The 21,042-nt window shown below is 37.4% G+C and overlaps 1 protein-coding gene across 4 annotated transcripts in view; it reads left to right on the top strand.

Annotated features, from left to right (window-relative positions):
- The window catches only part of MAP2 (microtubule associated protein 2), a 139,488-nt gene that overhangs the window by 59,325 nt on the left and 59,121 nt on the right, over positions 1–21,042 (top strand). For all 4 annotated transcript variants that reach the window (XM_012802274.2, XM_012802273.2, XM_003784986.3 and 1 more), the window contains 2 exons: positions 4,403–4,406; positions 8,271–8,557. In XM_012802274.2, the coding sequence (XP_012657728.1) occupies positions 8,296–8,557 (262 nt within the window). In that variant the 5' untranslated portion in view covers positions 4,403–4,406; positions 8,271–8,295. The remainder of the gene's footprint in view (positions 1–4,402; positions 4,407–8,270; positions 8,558–21,042) is intronic.

Here is a 21,042-nt window from a genome sequence, read left to right as displayed (position 1 = left end):
TTTCTTGATTTTAAAACTTATTTCTGAGATAAGTTGAAATAATTCATCTTTAAATGTGTTTCTAAACCTATAGATCACATGTTCTCTATTATGTCTCCTAGGCTTTGTTCAGGTCTCGTAGCTCATTTTAGTTGGTGTCATTCTCCATAGGCTCTAGACTTAGAATCTGAGTTCTAGTTCTTCCACCAGGATAGCCCCCTAAATTATTAGTAGATCTAAAACCATGGTCCTCTTCCTCAGTAAGCTAGTGCTGGCCAAACATCGAGAGTGGACAGACCCTTCTCCCTGTGTTTACCTCAAGGTAGGGAGTTGAGAATTAATTCATATAATATTCAACAGTATTTGAAGCCCAATTTATGACTAAATGGTGCTTTGATAGTTGTTTGTCATTGTTATTTCTCAGGTTTTGGTTGTGTACATCTTATTTTAGCATAACCTATTTCAAACTTTGAGGGCAAGTGATGAAAAACAAAATTAGAAAATGATTCCTTTTTTAATAAAATGTATCTCTGATGTGTATCCTTAACCCTGGATTTTCTCAGAAAGAGTAAAATTATCAGTATCTCAGATTGGTAGCAGAGCTGTCAAGGACATTTTCTTCTGGGCATTTCTGCTTACTTTTTATTTCTTCTCTTCAAATAGTGTAGGGAATGTGACAGCTCTACCTTAGTTTCCTGTGTCTGCAAGCCCTCGGGGCATATGTACCAAGAACTACTTTTTGGTACACTTAAACAAAAATATCTATTTGTTACTTGCTCTAAAAAACAAAATTCAAGAACCCTCAGAATATATCAAAAAAAATGTGTTTTTCAGCTTGTATGTAATTTATTTATTTCTTTATTTTTATTAAATCATAGCTGTGTACATTAATGTAGTCATGTGGTACAGTGTGCTGGTTTTATATACAGTTTGAAATATTTTCACCAAACTGGTTAACATAGCCTTCATGGCATTTTCTTATTGTGTTAAGACATTTATATTCTGCATTTAGAAAGATTCACATGTACCCTTGTAAGATGGACCATAGGTGTGGTCCTACCAGTCACCCTTAGGTGTAATATTTTGGCAATCCAATGACCAATAGATGTCTAAGTGAAAATACTTGTTAGTTTAAACCAACTGTTAAATGGATCAAGCTCGGATGTGCGTACACAATTTCAGATATGTGTAACACAGGACACCAGCAAAAGTGTAGCTCTAATATAATAAGTCCTTTGTCATTGTAAAGTTATTATTCAGTTATTTAGCAATGTTGAAGGAGAATCCCAGAGAAGATAGACAAAGGAGACATTTAGAATAATAATAATAAAGTTATTTATTCCAAAAAATCAGATTTTTCTGCTGAAGTTTATTAACCTATAACCTATCTTAAAGAGTGAAATACTAAAGTTTTATAAAACATTTTTAAAAGATTGATATCTATTTTGTACTTCATTTACAAAAAAAAAAATAAGAGCTGTTGTGTGCTAAATAATACTATATTTTTTTTTCAAAAGAATCATTCCCTAAAGTAAAATGTTGGAAGGCATTATTGTAGAGCAATCAAAGATTTGATTGCTTTGCAATTAATTATTTATAAAATAAGGGACATAATGTAGCACCGAAGTTTTAGAATGAGGTAGATACCACAGAGTATTAAAGTTTCTGATAATTAAGGGAAAATGTGTTACCTGATAGTCTAAGAATTATTATAAACAAAATACATGTTTTTGTATTATTTAAAATACTAATAGTGTATGTTTTGGTTAGGATAGGTTGCTCTTTTTTTTTTTAATTCCAACATAAATTAATTTAGTAGTAAGTACAGTTGCTGTCACCTATAATGACATAAATTCCAACATAAATTAATTTATTGGTAAGTACAGTTGCTGTCACTCTGGGTGGCCAAGACAGATGGATTACTGAGATTAGGAGTTCCAGACTAACCTGAGCAAGATAGAGACCTTGTCTCTAATAAAAATAAAAAAAAATTAGCCACACTTGGTGCTGCGTGCTTGTAGTCCCAGCTACTCGGGGGCTGAGGCAGGAAGAAGATGCCTTGAGCCCAGGAGTTTGAGGTTGCATGAACTATGATGATGCGCTTTCACACCAACCTGAGTGACAGAGCAAAAATCTGTTTCAAAAAAAATTAATTTATTATGTAAATCCTTTTTTTTTTTTTTTTGAGACAGAGTCTTACTTTGTTGCTCTAGGTAGAGTGTTATGGCATCATAATTCACAGCAACCTCAAACTCCTGGGCTTAAAGGATTCTCTTGCCTCAGCCTCCTGAGTAGCTGAGACTACAGGCACCCACTACAACACCTGGCTGTTTTTAGAGATAAGGTCTCACTCTGGCTCAAGCTGGTCTTGAACCTGTGAGCTCAGGCAATCCACCTGCCTCACCTCCCCAGTGCTGGGGTTACAGGCATGAGCCACAGCACCTGGCAGTAGATCCTTATATAAGGAACAATCATGTAACAAAAATCAATCTGTCTATAGTAATTTTACAGATTTGGAGGCTGCCTGTGGGCAAGTCCAAATGTTTTCTTACACACACGCACAAATGTAATTTGTTTAATTATCTAGACAGATACTCTAATAAACCCCAAAGTTGTGAAGCATAGAGCTTTACAGTATTAGACCTGGGAAATTAGGAAGGCAGATGTGTTTAACTCTCAATGCAATAGAAATGTCGTTATTGGTGTTGTAATTAATCGTCTAGAAATCTGGTGAGTAATAACAGTGATGACTGACAGCCTATTCATTAGCTACAAAATGAGTTCCCAAGAGCCAACATTAATATTATATCAGAAAAATAATTTTCTTCTAAATACTTGAAAATTGAATTGTATCTCAAATCATGAGTTGACTTTTGCCCTGTTTTGTGCTGACCTCACTGTTTCTTTATGTTCTTTCTTCAGTTCTTTTTGTAGCTGTTGTTCTTCCTTCTACAATTTTCTTTGCTTCCCATTTCTTCTCTTGCATCTGTTTCTCAACTAGAATTAGCAAAGAGATAGGGTTAATTGTAAAACTCATAATTCGTGGACCTGAAACCTTTTAATTAATTTGGAAGAGAGTACTTTTTCTTCTGCAATATTAAACACATACGCCTTACATCTACCTGGAAACAAAACTGAAGAATTTTATGTATGCCAAATAGACCAGAAACTAATCCATATACTGTTTCAACTTTGAATTTAATGTGCAAAACTGTTTTATTCTGATTATAGCAGTTTATTATGCTGATAGGTGAGCAATCTGATCATTGCCAAGTCTTAAAATTTCGCTCATATCATTGGAGTGAGAGGTTAATGAAAGATCAACAGACACTATAGAATCTTATATTTTCATCATTATCCGTCAGTGAAATGAAGCTGAATGTAGCAGTGATTAGTGGTTTAGAAGTTGATATGAAAGCAGACATACGATTGCCAAGGATTAGAACAGGAGAACCAAATCTGAAGTTTATTGAGGGAAAACCTGAAATTTCAAGGACTGGCAGTTTAGTTTCAGAAGAAGAAATAAATTTGTCCTTGGAGAACTCTCAGATATCAAGATGGAATTATTTTACACGAACAGCAGCAAGGATTAAAACTCACCACTCGGGTTCATGACCAACATTTCTGGTGGCACAAGATTTGTCTCTTGCCTTTGTTTTCAACTGTTTATCTTAATTGGCAAGAACCCTGGGGAGCTGTAATGTGTCACATAATAGTCATGATATGATAAAGTCATTGAAATAGGATTTCTTATATTTCTTTTGTAAAAATCCCTGTTATGGGTAATAGCATTCTCGTTCATATTGACGTTCCTGTGTAGTCCTAGCAGATAAAATTCCCATTGCAATATATTTTAAATTCCAAGTCAACATCTTAGTTTCCTTGCTCTCATTATCAGGCTTTTCAGGGAAGAAGGAAAAAGAGTTCAGGGAACCTCTCAGCTTGCTTTACCAAACCAGAGGTCGTGTAGGGAATGCCCCACTGTGTGGCAGTCAGAAGCAGTTATGATCTGTGATCTTTTGCTATTTAGAGACAGAAAAGTCTTTCCCATTACACAGTAGGAAAGGAATGTTAAAATTCCTGGTACCTCACAAGTTATTTTTTTAACATCGATTTGGGGAGTATTTCCTTTCTTTCCCCCTTTTTTTGTAGCTTTTTTATTATATTTAAGTCTACATTTTTCAAAATGGATCAGGTAAAAATAATATTATACTGGGAAGACGAAATTAAAGAAGATAAGCCTGTGATCTTTTCAACAAGGGAGATAATGTGGCCCGAAAACTTTGATTAGAAATCTAAGTGACATTTATCATCCTATGGATGGTATTTTAATAGTATCATGTTGTGATTATAAATGAATGTGACCCAATAGTGTCAATTTGTTCAAGAGCCGTTTCCTGAGAGCATGGGCAATCTTTTCAAGTTGCATTTTCTGTCAAAGTGGCTTTGTCAGAGCAATGCTGATTCTAGCTTGAAATTTCCTAAAATGATCATCACTTACTAGTGAGACTCTGTACATTGCAAAAGCTCAGCAAATTAGAAAGTAATATATGATGTTACTTTCATAATATGCATAGTTTCTTAAGGAGTATTGTTCTGAATCGTTTTATCAGGTAATTAAGTGTTGTTGTTATAGGTAATAAATTAGATTTGTTTGTGCCTCTGCTATTAAAGTGAAATCAATGTAGCTAGCCAGCTCTTTTCATCTGCAAAATTAGTTTTTATTGATTAATTTTTTTAAAAAAGAATCCAAGATTCTAAAACACTAAGGAATTCACTTTTTAAAAAATTTCTGGTCTCTCGCAAATGATCTTACTATTTTAAGTGGATGGTATCACCAAGTAGAGCTTTTCACTCGTAGGTGTTGGTTTGTGAGGTTCAGCATGAAGATTTTTGGTCATTAAGAAATCTGTTCCAGAGCGTCCTGTGGTGGGAGTCGGGGGAGATGGAGAAAGCCAGATTTAGCTGAGAGTTGTGGATGCACATTTTTTAATTTACTTTGAATATCTAGTGGCTGGAACTCCCAGAGATAAACATGGGCTGAAGTACAAACCTAAATATTTTCCAGATACTCTTGGAGATGTGAATAAACATGGCATCAGAAGAAGGGTTCTGTGGCCAATTGGTTTGGGATGCTTTGCACGTCACTGCCTCTGCCTGAGATTCAGATGTCAAGTGGCATAGCAAATGCTCCAGAAGGTTCACAGTATACACACCCATGCAGCTTAGTGTCTCTCAAGTGCATTTGAACATTTTACCTCTGTGGGCTTTCTACTAAAATGCGTAACACAAAACTAACCTTAAAAAAGAAAACAAACAAATTTTAATAAACAAGTACCCTATGATAGAGGAAAACTAAATGGAATATAGTATCCTGGATGGCACCCTGCAACCAAAAAGACAGGTGAAACTAAGATCATGTCTATAGTCTGTGGACGTTAGTTAATAATACATCAATGTTAGCTCATTAATTATAATAAATGTGCCATACTAATGTACGATGTTCAAAATACGGGAAATTGTGTGTAGGAGGTTTGTAGGCATTCTCTGTGGTCTGTGCTTAGCTTTTCTGTAACTCTAAAGCTGTTCTAAAAGTATAAAGCCTATTAATAAAAAAGGCTACATTTAAAGAAGATGCTTCTTTTTATTTACAGTTTTCACTCTCTATACAAAATAGTCTGGGCCACAGGACAACATGGACATTTTAATTAAGCTATTCTGGTAAAGGAGAAGTTAAGAAAATCCAGGCAGAATCAATGCCTGTAGCTCAGTGAGTAGGGCATCGGCCACCTAAACAACAATGACAGCTGTAACCAAAAAATAGCCAGGCCTTGTGGCGGGCGTCTGTAGTCCCAGCTACTTGGGAGGCTGAGGCAACAGAATCACTTAAGTCCAAGAGTTGAGGTTGCTATGAGCTGTGAAGCTACAGCACTCTACTGAGGATGACATAGTGATACTTTGTCTCAAAAAAAAAAAGAAGGAAAGAAAAAGAAAATCAAGGCTTATAAAGATGAGAATACTGAAAGAGGCAGTAGGCAAGAGCCCATCAATACAATGTTGCGATCCAGAGGTCACGAATTGAATCTAAAGGATTCCTTAGATCTTTAGACAGATGCAGAGGGTGGGGACCTGCCACCTCAAAGCTGCATGCGGTGCCCCAGATCCTCAAGTGCAGCCCCTCAACAGAATCCAGACTTCACAGAACAACTCTCTTTATGAAAAGGGTTGTTCCATAAAATATACATTCAGTAAAAGGCCACACTCAAGGATCCAGAAGGACATGTAGCCCCCGATCTCCAGGTTCCCCACCACTTCCCAGGAGACAGTGTCAGAGGGACATGTGGCCCCGAGTCCCCAGGTTCCACACCACTGCCCGGGAGACAATGTCAGAGGGACATGTGGCCCCCGAGTCTCCAAGTTCCACACCACTGCCTGGGAGACAATGTCAGAGTGTAGAACATTATAAAATCATTGTTATAAAGATGTAGCTAATTTTTCAGATAGACACATGGAAAGATTAACTCTGAAGATGTGCTTGTCCCATTAAGTTCCCATGTCAAGTACATTTTCCAGACCTCTCTTGGGATATTTTATTCAATCCTAAACAATATTATCTAGGGACAGATTTGCAAGTAATCATGAACTTACTAAGTTTTCAGGCTCATGTTTCTATGCTAATAATTCCAGAAAAACTTCTTAAAATGTTTAATACATGTAATGATTGCTGCTATGATGACTGGTGGTGCAATTATAAAAACAATAACAAATGGAGTGCCTACTATTTATTGCGCACCAGGGTCTAAGTTGAGCTCTTACTATGTTTAAACTTGATAACCAAGTAATGAACTATAGACATTGCCCTCCCTGGACAGATGAGAAAACTCTTACACGCACACAGTTCTTTGCACATAGGTGGTATTGTAGGGATGCTCCCTGATGTATTCATAAGCCCTTCAATCTATGTTTTAAAAGCTAAACTTCCCACATCCTGTTTAAATATGTTTTTAGGGAAGAAAAACAGAACCCTTTGAGGAAGCAGGATGGGGGAAGTTCGGTACTGCAGACAAATTAGTTCAAATGAATTAACCCAGGTAGCTCTTCCTACTATGAAGGGAAAACAGAGGAAGCTGAGGGGGTCATTAAAATTCAGTAAAAAACAGATACTTTTCAGTTATCTGGTAGGAGACCATCCTGTCTTAAGAGTTTATTTATAAATGTCTCTGAAAGAGCTTGGTAGTCAGAAGTGGATTTGTCTTAATACAACTTCTGTTTGTTTGGAGGTCTTTGCATGCATTACTTTTTGGAAAAGAGAAGATGTTCTTAGTCTCCATCAAAGACAGTCATTGCCTTTGTCCTCACTCTTACTGGGACAATAAGCCACAGATGGAGCTGTTGCTGCCAGCAACTTTCTAGAATTGAGTGGTGAATCACCTCTTGTCAATTGTCTCTCTCAGCTTAGTAGCACCAGTTTAGAAGAGAAGGTCATGATTATCATCCATTCATTTAACACGTCTGGAACGCCTCCTCCGGGACTGATTCATTCTTGGCTATAATTTATAGCTTTCTGATATATGACAATAATTCAAGTTTTTCAGATTTTATTTGACTTAGCTGTGAAATAATGCCATAATGTAGACCTAATGCTATACTTTTATGCTTTCTTTTGTTAAGATTTATATTAATAGAAAATATCATTCCCTCTTAATCTGTAGATAAGGTTCAGGAAAATATCTTGAAAAATTAAGTTAGAACGGTCTTCATTTTACTTCACAGTGTGACTTGAATTGAACATCTTTGAAACTGAAAGGGCTAACATTTTGGCCATTATCTTTTTTATGTTTCACTGCGACTCCTGTTTTTAAGAAAGTATATGGAACAATTATCCATGGAATTCTCCCTCTGTCATTCTTTTTTTCAGCTTTTTCTAACCATTTTTCTCATACTGAAGATTTTCCACATGTAGAAGGATTCCTTAACTATATCGTATAATCACCATATGTCAATGAAAGTTAATTAAGATGTGCACTTAAATGCCAAATACTAGTTTTTGTTTTTAAAAAGAGGGTAGACATAGAGTGATGATGATTTTATATTAAGAGAATAAATATTCAAAAAACAGTCTGTAAAAACCAAAGAGTAGCTCTGGATATTAAACCTATGTTATTATACATGTTTCTTTGACCACAGAAAGCTACTGGATGTACTACAAATTCCTTCTATTTTGTTACTACTACTATCAGATTAAATTTCCCCTAAGTTTGATGGCTACTATTTTTTCCTCTTTCAATCACAGGAGAAATTACAAAGCATTGAAGAATGGCCGATGAACGGAAAGATGAAGCCAAGGCGCCTCACTGGGCCTCAGCTCAGCTAACAGAGGCCTCTGCACATCCACATCAACCTGAGATTAAGGATCAAGGCGGGGCGGGGGAAGGATTTGTCCGAAGTGCCAATGGATTCCCATATAGGGAGGATGAAGACGGCGCCTTTGGAGAGCATGGGTCACAGGGCACCTATTCAAATACCAAAGAGAATGGGATCAACGGAGAGCTGACCTCAGCAGACAGAGAAACAGCAGGTAACTAATGGCTCTGCTGTCACCCACGCTTGCTTTGTGCTTTAAAGTTAGTTAGTCTGAAAGTGAGTTACTTTATAGCACTGATTCTCTTACAAGTGCTATGACTGAAATTCCAGTCAAATAAAGGAAATAAATCCCAAAAGAAGAGAAACAGTATAAGAGAAGTGGCTCATGCCTATAATACCAACACTTTGGGAGGCCAAGGCAGGAAGATCACGTGAGGCCAGGAGTTTAAGACCAGCCTGGACAACATAGCAAGACCCTACTAAAAAAGAATTTTTTTTTTTTAATTAGTGGGGTATAGTGGTAAGAACCTATAGTCCCAACTTCTCATGAGGCTAAGGCATGAGGATCGCTTGAGCCCAGAAATTTGAGGTTGCAGTAAGCTATGATTGCACCACTACACTCTACTTTAGGTGACAGAACAAGACCATATTTCAGGGAAAAAAAAAGAAAAAAAGAGAAACATTAGGGTAACTAGCCAGAAATTCCCCTAAATTAGTATAATCTCAATATCATTTCTCCATTTTATTTGTATCATGTTAATTTGTACAGACAAGTGACTCAGTTTATGTTTTGCTAGAAACTGTCAGTGTTTTAACTCATTGAAAGAAAACTTCACAAATAGTTCCTTTGTGGTTCACTTAAGTGGCCTTGGAGCTAAATCAATAGACTCATTAGAAGCATATTTACTTTTTAGAGCAGAAAGAAATGTAAAATTCATCTCCTCAGTCTTCCTCCCCAATAAAGAGAAGAGAGAAATAAAGAAAACAGCTATACTCTTATATACAGGAACTATTTCAACTCCCTCAGCTTTTTTCAAAAATAGTGTACACTTGCTTGAAGGAGAACATAATATAATTCACTCTTGAGCCCTTCTTCACAGTATGATTTCCACCAGTAGGCTCCTCTACCATCAGTAATATTATCATTAATACAGGATTAGTGGCATAGAGAAACATGATCCTGCATTATAGCATTATTTTTCTTTTTTCTATAATTCAGAATTTAGTGAATTTGAACTTGCAGATAGTTTCTTATCTGAAAAAGAGTAAGTGAATTACAAGTACTAAAAGAGGTTCTGTCCCCTTCAAAACTATCTTTTATTCAAAGATTACATTTCTCTACCCCATCAATTAGCAACATTTATCAGCAGTATACTCCATTTAAAAATTTATTTAAATTGGGTGATGCCTGTGGCTCAAAGGAGTAGGGCGCCAGCCCCATATACCAGAGGTGGTGGGTTCAAACCCAGCCACAGCCAAAAACTGCAAAAAAAAAAAAAAAAAAAAAATATATGTACATATATATATTTAAATTTTAGTAGGGAAATATGAAAGGCACTTCAAATAACAGAGGAGAAATCGCTTAAGTACATAGCATGGTTTTTTAAGAACTCATCATTCAACAAATTAGTGTTGTACGTTTTCTAGGTAAAAGGTATTATGTTAGCTTCTGGGCCAGAGTAGGGCAAGTTCATGCACACATGAACTTCACGGATCAAGATCATCTCAGAGAAGATGTGAGGCCTGTGCCTACAATTAAGTTGTATATGAAGCAAAATGTATACATGGCAAATGAGCAGTAGAAAAGGACAAAGTTGAAAGGGGATTATTTCTACATAGGGCCAAAGTTCCCAAATCGTGCATAGAAGCATCTTGGGGTGTCATAGCGAATTTATGGAGGTGTGGCAAGATGTTGTAAGTAGTGTGAGAAAACAGTAATACTCAATAGCTGTCAAATGCTGCATGGCCTGTGAGCTCCAGAGAGCTCACAGTTTCTTTGTTAGATCACACTATATTCCTTTTGAAGTTGTCATATGTTTTTAAAGTTGAGTTTTCAGCAGTCATTCTGATTAACAGCAAGTACCCTACAGAAATCCATTCAGAACAGAAAAAGAGTGTAGTAATGTCCAGTATGATTCAAGAATTTGAGGGGCTGTGCAGTGCATCCTGTCAATAGGAAATCATGGTTGAAAATGAAATAAAAACACTATTTTCACCTTTCAGGATTTCAATGAAAATTAAAATTAGGTGGTAAAGTGTATAAAGTGAATAGCTCAAGAAACAAGAGTTGTTAATTACCATTGTTATTATTATTTCTGGTGGTAGTGGTGGACACTACTATGGACAGTACAATAATGCTCTGATCAAATAATATTTTCTTTTTTTTTTTTTTAGAGTCTCACTTTATCGCCCTTGATAGAGTGCTGTGGCATTATAGCTCACAGCAACCTCCAGCTTAGGTGATTCTCTTGCCTCAGCCTCCCGAGTAGCTGGGACTACAGGCGCCCACCTCCACAATGCCTGGCTTTTTGTTGTTGTTGTTGCAGTTTGGCTGGGGTGGGGTTCGAACCTGCCACCCTCAGTATATGGGGCTGGCACCCTACTCACTGAGCCACAGGCGCTGCCCAATCACATGATATTTTTCTACAGCTGAGTTTAACAGAACTTGCAGAGGGTAGGATTTGGGTGTCAAGAGCATTAGCAGGACAATTTTGAAAAAATTGCAGCCTGGGGGGATGACACAAGTTATACTGGTTTGGGTGTGGGGAAGAAAACAGATGATATGCTAGGCTGCGATTTGTCTCATCATTATATCCTACAGCACCTGGCATTGCACCTTCAGAACTCAATAAACATGTATTGAGGGAGGGAGGGAACAAAGTGAATGAATGCAAAAAGAAAGTACTCTTCAAATGAATGGTCTTACTTTTTCCCTTGGACTCTTTCATCAGTTGATTCTCATTGACTATTTTGGAGGCTTTTGGTCAAGCAGCAGGGAATCAGCGTCATTCACTATTTCATTTGTTCAGTGGTCTTAATTAAGCATTTAAGAACATCAGAAAAATCTATTTGTCAGGTCACTGTGTTCTTGCCAAGTGCCTTGAGAAAATAATATAAATTTAAAAGAGAGATATTTCTTTTAAGTCATAGGTTCAAGAGCATCCAGAGTTAATTTTGAATTCAGCTCAACATATATCAAACAAATTTTATATTACCTTTGGGAGACTGATTACAAAAGCTTATGTGTATGTTCTTAGTGACGACAGTTGTAATCAACTGTGGGTTACCAGGGCGATGTATTCAGTCCAAACTATGGTGTGATTTTAAATTAAGTTCCCTCCAGAAATAACAGGCCGAGTATTGAAAGCCATAAAATAAGTATGTGTGGAAAGCTGTAGGAAAAGGGAAATGTAAAATTATCTCTGCGTCTCTACAGAGGATGCTCCAGTGATGAGTTAATGTGCAATTAAATTTCTCTCCAAACTCAAGTAAAATAATATAATAACTTATTTTGTATGGTTTGTTCAAAACTGTTTCACAAGTTACATAATGAAAATCATCTCCAGGAAAAGGAAATGTTCCTGAATCCCAAATCTGATCTTTAAAAATGCTCCCCTTTGATGATGCAGGCCATTGGTATGAGCTGGCAGTCAATTTTGATGTGATGATTTTAAAGGAGACCAGGGAGCTGTATACTAGCACATTCTTTTATGATCCACATATGATCTACCACTGTATTGCTTTTCTCCCCATCAGGGATCTTTCTAGGACATTATTAACAGAAAGCATGTTTCATGTATATCAGGCCCTCTGCTACATGTTGTGGGGTCCAGGTCATTACTGGTTAAATACAAAAAACTTCCTTCTACTTTCCTTTTTTGTTACGATCCTCTGTTCATTTTTAGAAGTGAATTCTTTCCCCCAGGCTGTATCGTTTTCATTCATCTTTATAAAAGGGATCACATGATAAATGAATTGCAGTCAATATCTCCCCCCCTTCCTTCCTTCATCAGAGTGGGCTGACTTCCACCATGGGTCTTAGCTTGTTCTCCCTCACGCACTCTTTCAGTGTTCACCTTCTTTTATGGGCCATAAAAATCATTTTTCAAAAGGCAAGCCTGGCCAGGTGCAATGGCTCACACCTGCAATTCTAGCACTCTGGGAGGCCAAGGGGCAGGTGGATCCCTTGAGCTTACATGTTTGAGACCAGCCTGAGCAAGATTAAGACCCCATCTCTACTAAAAATGAAAAACCAAGGCTAGAGGACTGCTTGATCCCAAGAGTTTGAGGTTGTTGTGAGCTATGTTGTCACAGCACTCTACCAAGGGCGACGAAGTGAGACTCTGTCTCAGAAAAATAACTTAATTAATTAGCTAATTAATTAAAGAAGCAAGCCTATAGTCAGCTTATTCTTGATGTCACACAATGAGCCGGGGGTGAGGGAATGGGAAATGTTAGAAGGCAATAATAATTTAAACTTTATTTCTTTATAGCTTACTCTTCTAGATTGTGTCTTTTTCCTTATAATTTAAGACTAGTCCATAGAAAGATAGACAGAATTGTTTTCTCAACAACAGCATAATTTTTTATTCTTTAAGGTTTTTTTAACCACTAAAATGTCCTTTCTAGAAGACATTCCACAGAAATAGGAAAAAAGAAATGTGAAACTATGAAGAATCTGGGCACTCAAGAAAGTTCTTATTATACTAAGACAAAACTATCATTTTAAAATTGTTTTCCAAAGCGTGAATATAAGAGTCATGGTTTATAATAATCCTTTCCTCTCTCTTTTACTTATCTTTATTAGAGAAAGAAGAATGAATCTTCATCCCCACCAAATTCGAACTCTGAGTTAGACTTTTGGAAAGAATTGAGAGGCATTAAGTTTCTTCTCCAGGGTTGGGGCCCAAACTCAGTGTTAGAATTTGTATCCAGATAGTACCTTGCAAGGGAACAAAAGGGATGATTTGTAAACTTAAACTATGAGTGAGGGACGGCACCTATGGCTCAACAGAGTAGGACGCTGGCCCTATATGCCGGAGGTGGTGGGTTCAAACCCAGCCCTGGGGAAAAAAAAAAAGAACTGTGAGTGAGAATTATTTTAGAAAATGAAAAATAAAAAAGTCACCTTCCAGTGGCACCTGTGGATCAAAGGAGTGGAGCACTGGCCCCATATGCCAAAGGTGGCAGGTTCAAAACCAGCCCCAACTAAAAACTGCAAAAAAAAAAAAAGTAGCCTTCCTTAAATGACATTTTAAGGACACAGAAAAGTAATTGATTTCTACAATCATTGTGCACAGGACTTGACGGTGTGGCTGGTTTTCACCCCATCTTGTATTTCCTCATCCACTATAGCAGCCCTCTGTTTACTGAGTATGCTGATAGAATCATTTTGAATATAGCTCTTTCTAATCACAAACACAGGGATCCACAAAGTAGTGGTTCTGTTTTGGACGTTGCTCTGAGTAAGTCATGATTTTGCTCTCACTTTTCATCAGAAGAGGGGAACAGATTTCCTAATTCCTATTCATCCCTCAAGGATTGCTTTAAAAATATCTTGGAAATACATATATAAAACTATAGCTTGGAAATTTGTGTAACATTACACTCTTCCACGGTGCTCTTCGGTGTATACAGTGCCATCACTTCTGTTACCTCATTTTATTTGGGGGGGATTTCCACGAGGATATCTGTCCTTTGTGTTTTCATTTTACCAATGAGACTGAGGCACGCATTGGCTAAATGGCTTGTCCAGTGCGACGCGTGAGAAAGTGAGGGGCTGGATTGTGAACCCAGTGCTCAGAATCCAGTGACTCTGTTTGCTTTTGAACTGTCCTACCCCTATGAGGTGGTGTGGGATTTTCTCTATGGTTTATAATTCCGTGGCTTTCTAAATGAAGACTTTTGAGACTTTTTTAGGTAGGAGTATTTTTTTTCTGGATCTTAGGATTAATTTTGCAAATGTCAGGATTTGTCTTTTATTTGAAAACAGTGATGGAATGTGCTAATCCTCTGTCACAGTTGTTACTATGCACAATACTATGCACAAAAAGCTGGGCATGCCCAGTGAGGTGATGTTTTACAGTCTCCACTCTGCCAGTTTAGTCACTTATCTGTGACCAGAATGCAGGGTCTTGCCGTATAGAGCAATGCTCTACCACTACCCGACTCTGCCACACCAGTAACAACATGGATAGCCGTAGCCTTTATCAATTATACACAAAGAGGACAATTATTTCTCTGTTCCAGAACTGTCACATTCATGTAACTGTAAGCAATACAAAAAAAAAAATCATAACTTTATTCCCAGTTTTCAGCCTGAGTGGACAAGGAAAGGAGGCAGTTCCGAGATGCTTATAGATACCAAAATGTCGAAGTTTTTCAAATCAGATTTTGGTGGTTTTGGCAATCTTAGATACAATGCTTTGACCACTAGGAAGAAACACTCCTCGAGATAGAAACTAAAATGACTGTAGCCATCCAAAGCCAATGCCAGCCCTCTCCTTAGGTCAATGTGCAGGTCAGAGGGCATTTCCTCAGTTTACTCACCCAGCTTTCCTGGCATCCCTGGGTTTCCCCAGCATTTCCAGCCATGCTACTCAGATCTACCCCCTTCCAAGAGGTAAGAGCTGGAAAAATCTCTTCCAGGCTATCGGTAGCCACCATTTCAGAGCTTACCAAGGGAGCTTTGTCTTCAAAACATCTCCTTCCACTATTAACATCCACATAACTCCAGCAACCAAGTCAAAAATGAACTCTGATAGACAAATTTATTTTTGCTACAGTTAGGAATTTAGGCTTGAAAACACTACGGAAAAAAGGGTTGGCATCTTTCGCCTGCAAAAAGCCATCGACACCTTTAAGCGTCTTCCTGTTCTCCTTTTCAATCTGAGAAAATTCAGACCTACCTTAATCATACCTCTCCCATTCTCCCCTGCCTCCATTTCTAGATTTGAGATTTACTAAGAGGAGTCAGCATCCCACTTAGAATATTACCTTTTATGCATATTACCATATTAATTTATACAGAGCAAAATAGTACCGAGCCATTGCTCCTGCAAAATGACTAAAGCCATCCGCATCTCCCCCCCTCCCCCCGCCCGAAAGCAAATAAACAAGCTGGCCTAACAATGCAAGAGGTTGCAGATTTTCCTTTCCTTGTTGCCATGCCAACCACTCATTGCTCGCTGCCATTTCCCTGAGCTCCGCAGAGAGAGGAGTGTGCACAGCAGAGTTATTTAGCATTCAAGGGTGGCTCTGCAGAAAACCACACAGCCTCGCTGCGAAGTGTCTAGGCCTGGCGGCACCGGCGAGTGAGAACGGAAAATGGGGATCTTTTCGCTGTTTTCCTTTGAAAGGTTAGGCATCTGCAGCTGGAACAAGTGACAAAGACAAGGATTGACAGAAAAGGCAGTTGCATGAGGTTCGTACCTGTCACGTTTGTTTTATCCGATGTGATCTCTGTCATAGATGAAGCAGGTTGTAGATGTTAGCTTTAATCGTAATACATCTCTTGTCTTGTCGATGAGCAGAAGGCTATGAACCTATTTAGGAATAGCTTACAGGGACGTTATGATAAAGTATTGCATCTCTTACTCTTGGTAAGGTATGAGCATGTGTATAGCAAGTACTGCCAGCTAAAGCTTTGGATGTTTTACAGATCGGAGGAAAGGATAGGCACAGGGTAAAGTGTTTTCTTTCTATGCAGTTATAGGTAGTTCGGTCCATGTACGTATATCTTTACTCTTCACTTGAAGTCTTAAAGTAAGATGAGGTTTTTGTCTAAGAGTGATTCTGAATCCAAATAGGAGGAAAACTTGGTTTCTCAAGTCTTGTTTCAGTTAAACCCAATGACTCAACAAATTGAAGTATAATTGCACGCCTTGGAATTTTAATTACCTACAAACACTTCAAGTTGTGAAAAGCAGGGCTCTAACACAATACAATATGATATTTTAAAACTAAGGTTAATTTGCATTCACATTTATTCTTGTGTATGCTCCTCAGGAAAATTGCTCCCATGCGCCACGGATTCAATCTCCCTATTTTTTTATTTGTCTTGCTTTGTGCTAAATGTCAGAACTACCTGACAAGTACTTTTAAAAAGTATTTATTCAGATTCATTGGTCCACTGACACTTTAAAAATTATTTTGTGGAATTTGAGTCTTAATGCAACAGACTTATGCTAATAATTTAGGCTTATTAGGAAAAATTATTCTATCTGGCTTGTTTTTGAGTATTAATATAACCAACTCATCATTTTATTTTTCATGTCACTCTTCCTCCCATCCCATGTTTTCAAAAATATTATCAAGTTTTCTACTCTTTTCTACTCTCTAATTTACTGTCAGGTCTTGTCACCATATTTTTCTTGTTTTTCCGTTTGCCGTTTAAAAAATCGGGCAGGGGGTGGGGAAGGGGAGGGGAGAAGGGTGGCTGGGTGGTGGGAGGGTGACCGGAAAGATCACCTATATTTCTGTCTAACAAGGGTACAAGTGAACTTTTCTAGAACTAGAATGTAAATGTTTTGACACAATGACTATGCAAATGACATGAAATTTGTGTGAACCAGCTTGATGAAAGTATTTCAAAATGTATATGAAAACACTACACTGTACCCCATGTTTGCATTAATGTATACAGCTATCATTTTATAAAAAAATTTTGGAAAAAACTTTTTGCATATAAATTTTTTTCTCTCTCTGATGTGTTTTAAAAAAAAATTCCCCTTTTAAGGAAAATTTTTGACCGTTTCTTAAATTTTTTTTTTTATTTGTAGTGAACAGATGAAAATAACAGTAATGGAAATGAGTCTCTAGACTCATTTTTGGAATATCTGAGCCTGTGTTTTGGTCAGGATTGTGCAGGGCCTGTATCTTTCAGTTGTTACATTTCTAAGTATTCTCACAAAAGAGAAAAAAGGGAACAGCAATTTTGAACGAGTACGTTGCTCTAATATCTTGAGAATATATTCATCAAGAAGCGATAATGTGTTTTTAGAAAGGCGTTAGATCTAGGTTTATATTCCTTGTCATATTTCTTGTCTACGTCTGAGAAAAATGTTTGCTGCCATCCACCAAATGCCACCGAGAGATTTGGCTTTGGGTTTGATTTTATTGCGGTCAAGAGGTTAGTAAACAGACTGAGGAGTGCCTGGCAGTTGCCACTTCTCTCTCTTTCCTCCCCAAGCTATTGAGATAAACTGACTCTTTCTGCTTCAGTGTGCCAAGCCTTTTTCTCTCCTCTCTTTCCCTCACACTTCACTGCTCTCAGTACATTACATAAAAGCATGTGCTTGGACTGTCAGGGGAGTCTGGAAATCGTCTCAGGAGCAGATGCACAGAACGACTGGTGCTGCATTGCAGACCTGGCGGTTTCAGCATCATCTGCCCTGGCATTGTAAGTCCTGAGGGGAAAGGACACTGAACCGCATGCTGCTGGCTCACCGTGTGGCTTATCTCACTGAATGAGTCACCATTCAACAACACTACTAGAAAATACAGTTCACAAACCGGCCAAGCTGATGAGCAAAGAATGAGGAAAGCACGTGCCTTAGGTTCTCATGCAACTCTTAACAAATATGCAAATGCTGATAAGAACTCAGAAATAACAGTAAAATACAGTTCATTTCAGAAATACTCAAAACTTGATAAAGATGAGCAGATGAATAGAAAAATCATCTTTAATCAAAATGGTTCAGCCTCAACCACCTGAAAGTTAGACTCAAGTCTTTCAGTCCAATTTTTCAATTTGGAAACACAGGTCAAGACAGTGCTGGCCTAGGAGCACCTGTGGTTCCCGCATGAGCATCTTCCGTGTGAACGGTCAGTCATCTGACTGATCAAAAACCTTCTCTTTTGCAACACAAGTTACCTTGTGCCAACCAGTGTGTGGTGGTTTCATTCCCATGCAGCCTTGTGCAACGAGAGATGAAAAAACATTTTGGAAAGGCACAGCCCTACAGGAAATGTCCTCAGAAGGTCACAAGCAAAGGTAGAGAGCTTATACAGATCTTATTCTCTCAAATTAGGCTTTTTCCAGGCTGAACAACCCCTAGTAGCATTGAGTGTAGCACAAGCTTACTGAGGTTTCTTGCTACTTGTTTTAATTCTGGACCCTTGGTTGTAAGTGCTTAGAGGTAGAACTTGGGCTTTATTCTTCTTTCTGGTCCTTTTGATGTACGGTGCAGTGCTTCTTTTCTATGATAGGTGCTCATAAAGATTGTTTTAATCCAAATAAGGAAGAGAAAGTAAGTTTCGAGAACGGAAATCATGTAAACAAGAGGTACTACAAAAATTATACCACAGTGGGACCATTGGCAGGAAAGACCGTGTAGGAAAAAAATGCCAGGAACAAAGAAGGAAATAGAGAAGTTATGAGAGGAGGTGAGATCCAGAGTAAAGATCACAGGCTGTGGGGGAAACAGACAGAAATTTAAGTAGCAGTTTCCAAACTGCAGTGTGGAAAGAATACAGTGGAGGAATTGACATGATCCAAAGGTGGGAGAGGGACTCAGGAGTAATACGCCTTTACTCATGATACTAGGAAGGCGTCTAATTGGAGATATTTTCTTAATGAAAATTATTGACCCAAAAAGAATAAGATAAATGACCTTTCTAAGAGACACTTAGAATCTAACAGCTAAGAAATACGTGACTATTGAAAAACTTTTCACGTTCATCCTTGCAAAATTGAGATGGGTGTGAAAATTGGCTTACATTGAAAATGCCGCTGAAATATTCTGCAAATGGAACTCGGCAACCCACGTCCTCTTTGAACCTCTGACCATAAGATAAGGATTGCTTCACAGGTCTAGGTCAGGAACACAAGTCAGTCTCATTTTTGACCAATGTACAATCTAAATCTTAACCCAAATGGATATTTTAAGCCATGAACTTAATTATACTCCTTTTCTTCAGAGAGTCCAGCAGTATCATCTTGGAGAGATGTTCTGTGTACGTTTCTGAAAATCAATCTGAACAAATATCACCAGTCTCCTTTATTTCTCTGCTTCATCTTGAGTCTATAAAATAATTTTCAAATGATAAGTTCTTAAATAATAAATACTATTTCCATATTGAATTAATAGGGAAATTTATATGTTAACTAAAGGAAAATGTTTGGATTCCAATTAGAAATTTATTTAGTTTCATTATTTAAAAAAGCTTCCTGTGATCCATAATTTTCTGTTTGACATATTTGAATGAAAAATGCTTCCACTTACATTTCCATTAGTAATTCTAATTATTAAGCATTTCAGTATTTAAAAGGCCTTATCCAAAGAGGAAACTAATAGTAGGAAGAATTAATAATAAACTATCACTTACTTTTATAAGTAATTAAAAAAATAATTCAATTCATTAGATGCTTTTTTTCCCTGCTGCATTTTACATCTTAATCCCCAAATTTAAAATTTGCTTATTGGGTTTTTTTTCTCATCATCTTGAAAAACAGAGATGTGATTAAAGCTTTGGAAAGGTTGAAATAAACTTGCTTTCTCTAAGGCTTTATGGAACAGAGTTGTTGACATGGGGAATGTGGCTTTTTCTCCAAAATATCGCACTAAATACGATCACAAAACATATATGATATTTTTTCCAGGCCAGTTCTCACCTAATTCTTTTAAGTCCTGTTTGCAATAAGAGAAGAAGCAAGGAAGTGAGGCTGGAGCAAATACAATAGCCAATTGCTAGAATCACATTTTGAAAGAGGAAGTTCATTCAACTGGGATAACAACTGTCCCCTGCTCTCATAAAAATATCTTCCATCCTGCCAAAGAAAATTATAGTGCTGGAAATGCTCTGTGGACCACATTGAAATTGCACATATGCTCCAAATACATCAGAAATCCTACTCAGGAACTTGGCTGTTTTGGCGACACAGGTTTTCTTTGTAATTGGAATTCTCTCTTTAAGGGTGAAGGAAGCTACTCTAGCTGTGATTGAGACTCTGATGACCGGAATCGCCGGATAAATTTGTATTTAATATTTTTAATATGAAGAAAAAAAACTTTCCCAAATTATGATTAACTTTTTAAAGTAAATTTTAAAAATATTGAGCATTTCTTCAGTTCTAACTAGAAATGCCCAAGCCTTGAATAATAATTAAGTTTCAAGTTTCCGTGTGTTCGTTGATCTAAATCTTAAAGGAAATGGATATTTTAAAGATGGATGTGGAAGGAAATATATATATACATATTTTATGTAATAAGCTATAGCATATAAATACTAAGTGCTTTTCTTCACCTGGTCGGTGGGGAAATGAAGATTACAAAGTCTGCTTTATGGAAAGTATTTTGGAAACTCTATATTAGAGTAAAATGTCGAGGTGTTTCTTTTGTTTTGGTCTATAAAATGTCAGGTAAGACACTTTAATTAACATAACAATTGCTTTAAAATCATCCTTCCCTTCCCGGAGCTTTTGATCACCTTCAGGCTGCTAACCAAGCCACCCCTGCCACCAAGCCACCACCTCTTTGTTGCCGGTTGCATTTCAGAACTGTCCAAGAAAGAAAGAGAAACAACAAAGTGTTCTGGTTCCAGGAGAGTTTTCACTTTTGCAGAAATGTTTTCTTTAGGACAGCAACCTCACACTACATACTCACATAAAACATGTAGTGGGGTGGGAGAGACTCTGTAACGGTTGGGAAAAAATGATTGACAGATAGCAAGGGGAAAGAAAAGGAGTCAGAGAAACCA

This window comes from Otolemur garnettii, unplaced genomic scaffold (genome assembly GCF_000181295.1).
Source record: "Otolemur garnettii isolate 467f Iridium unplaced genomic scaffold, OtoGar3 scaffold00013, whole genome shotgun sequence".
NCBI lineage: Eukaryota > Metazoa > Chordata > Mammalia > Primates > Galagidae > Otolemur > Otolemur garnettii.
The sequence above is the reverse complement of the archived record's forward strand: the minus strand, read 5'-3'. Positions and strand labels throughout refer to the sequence as shown.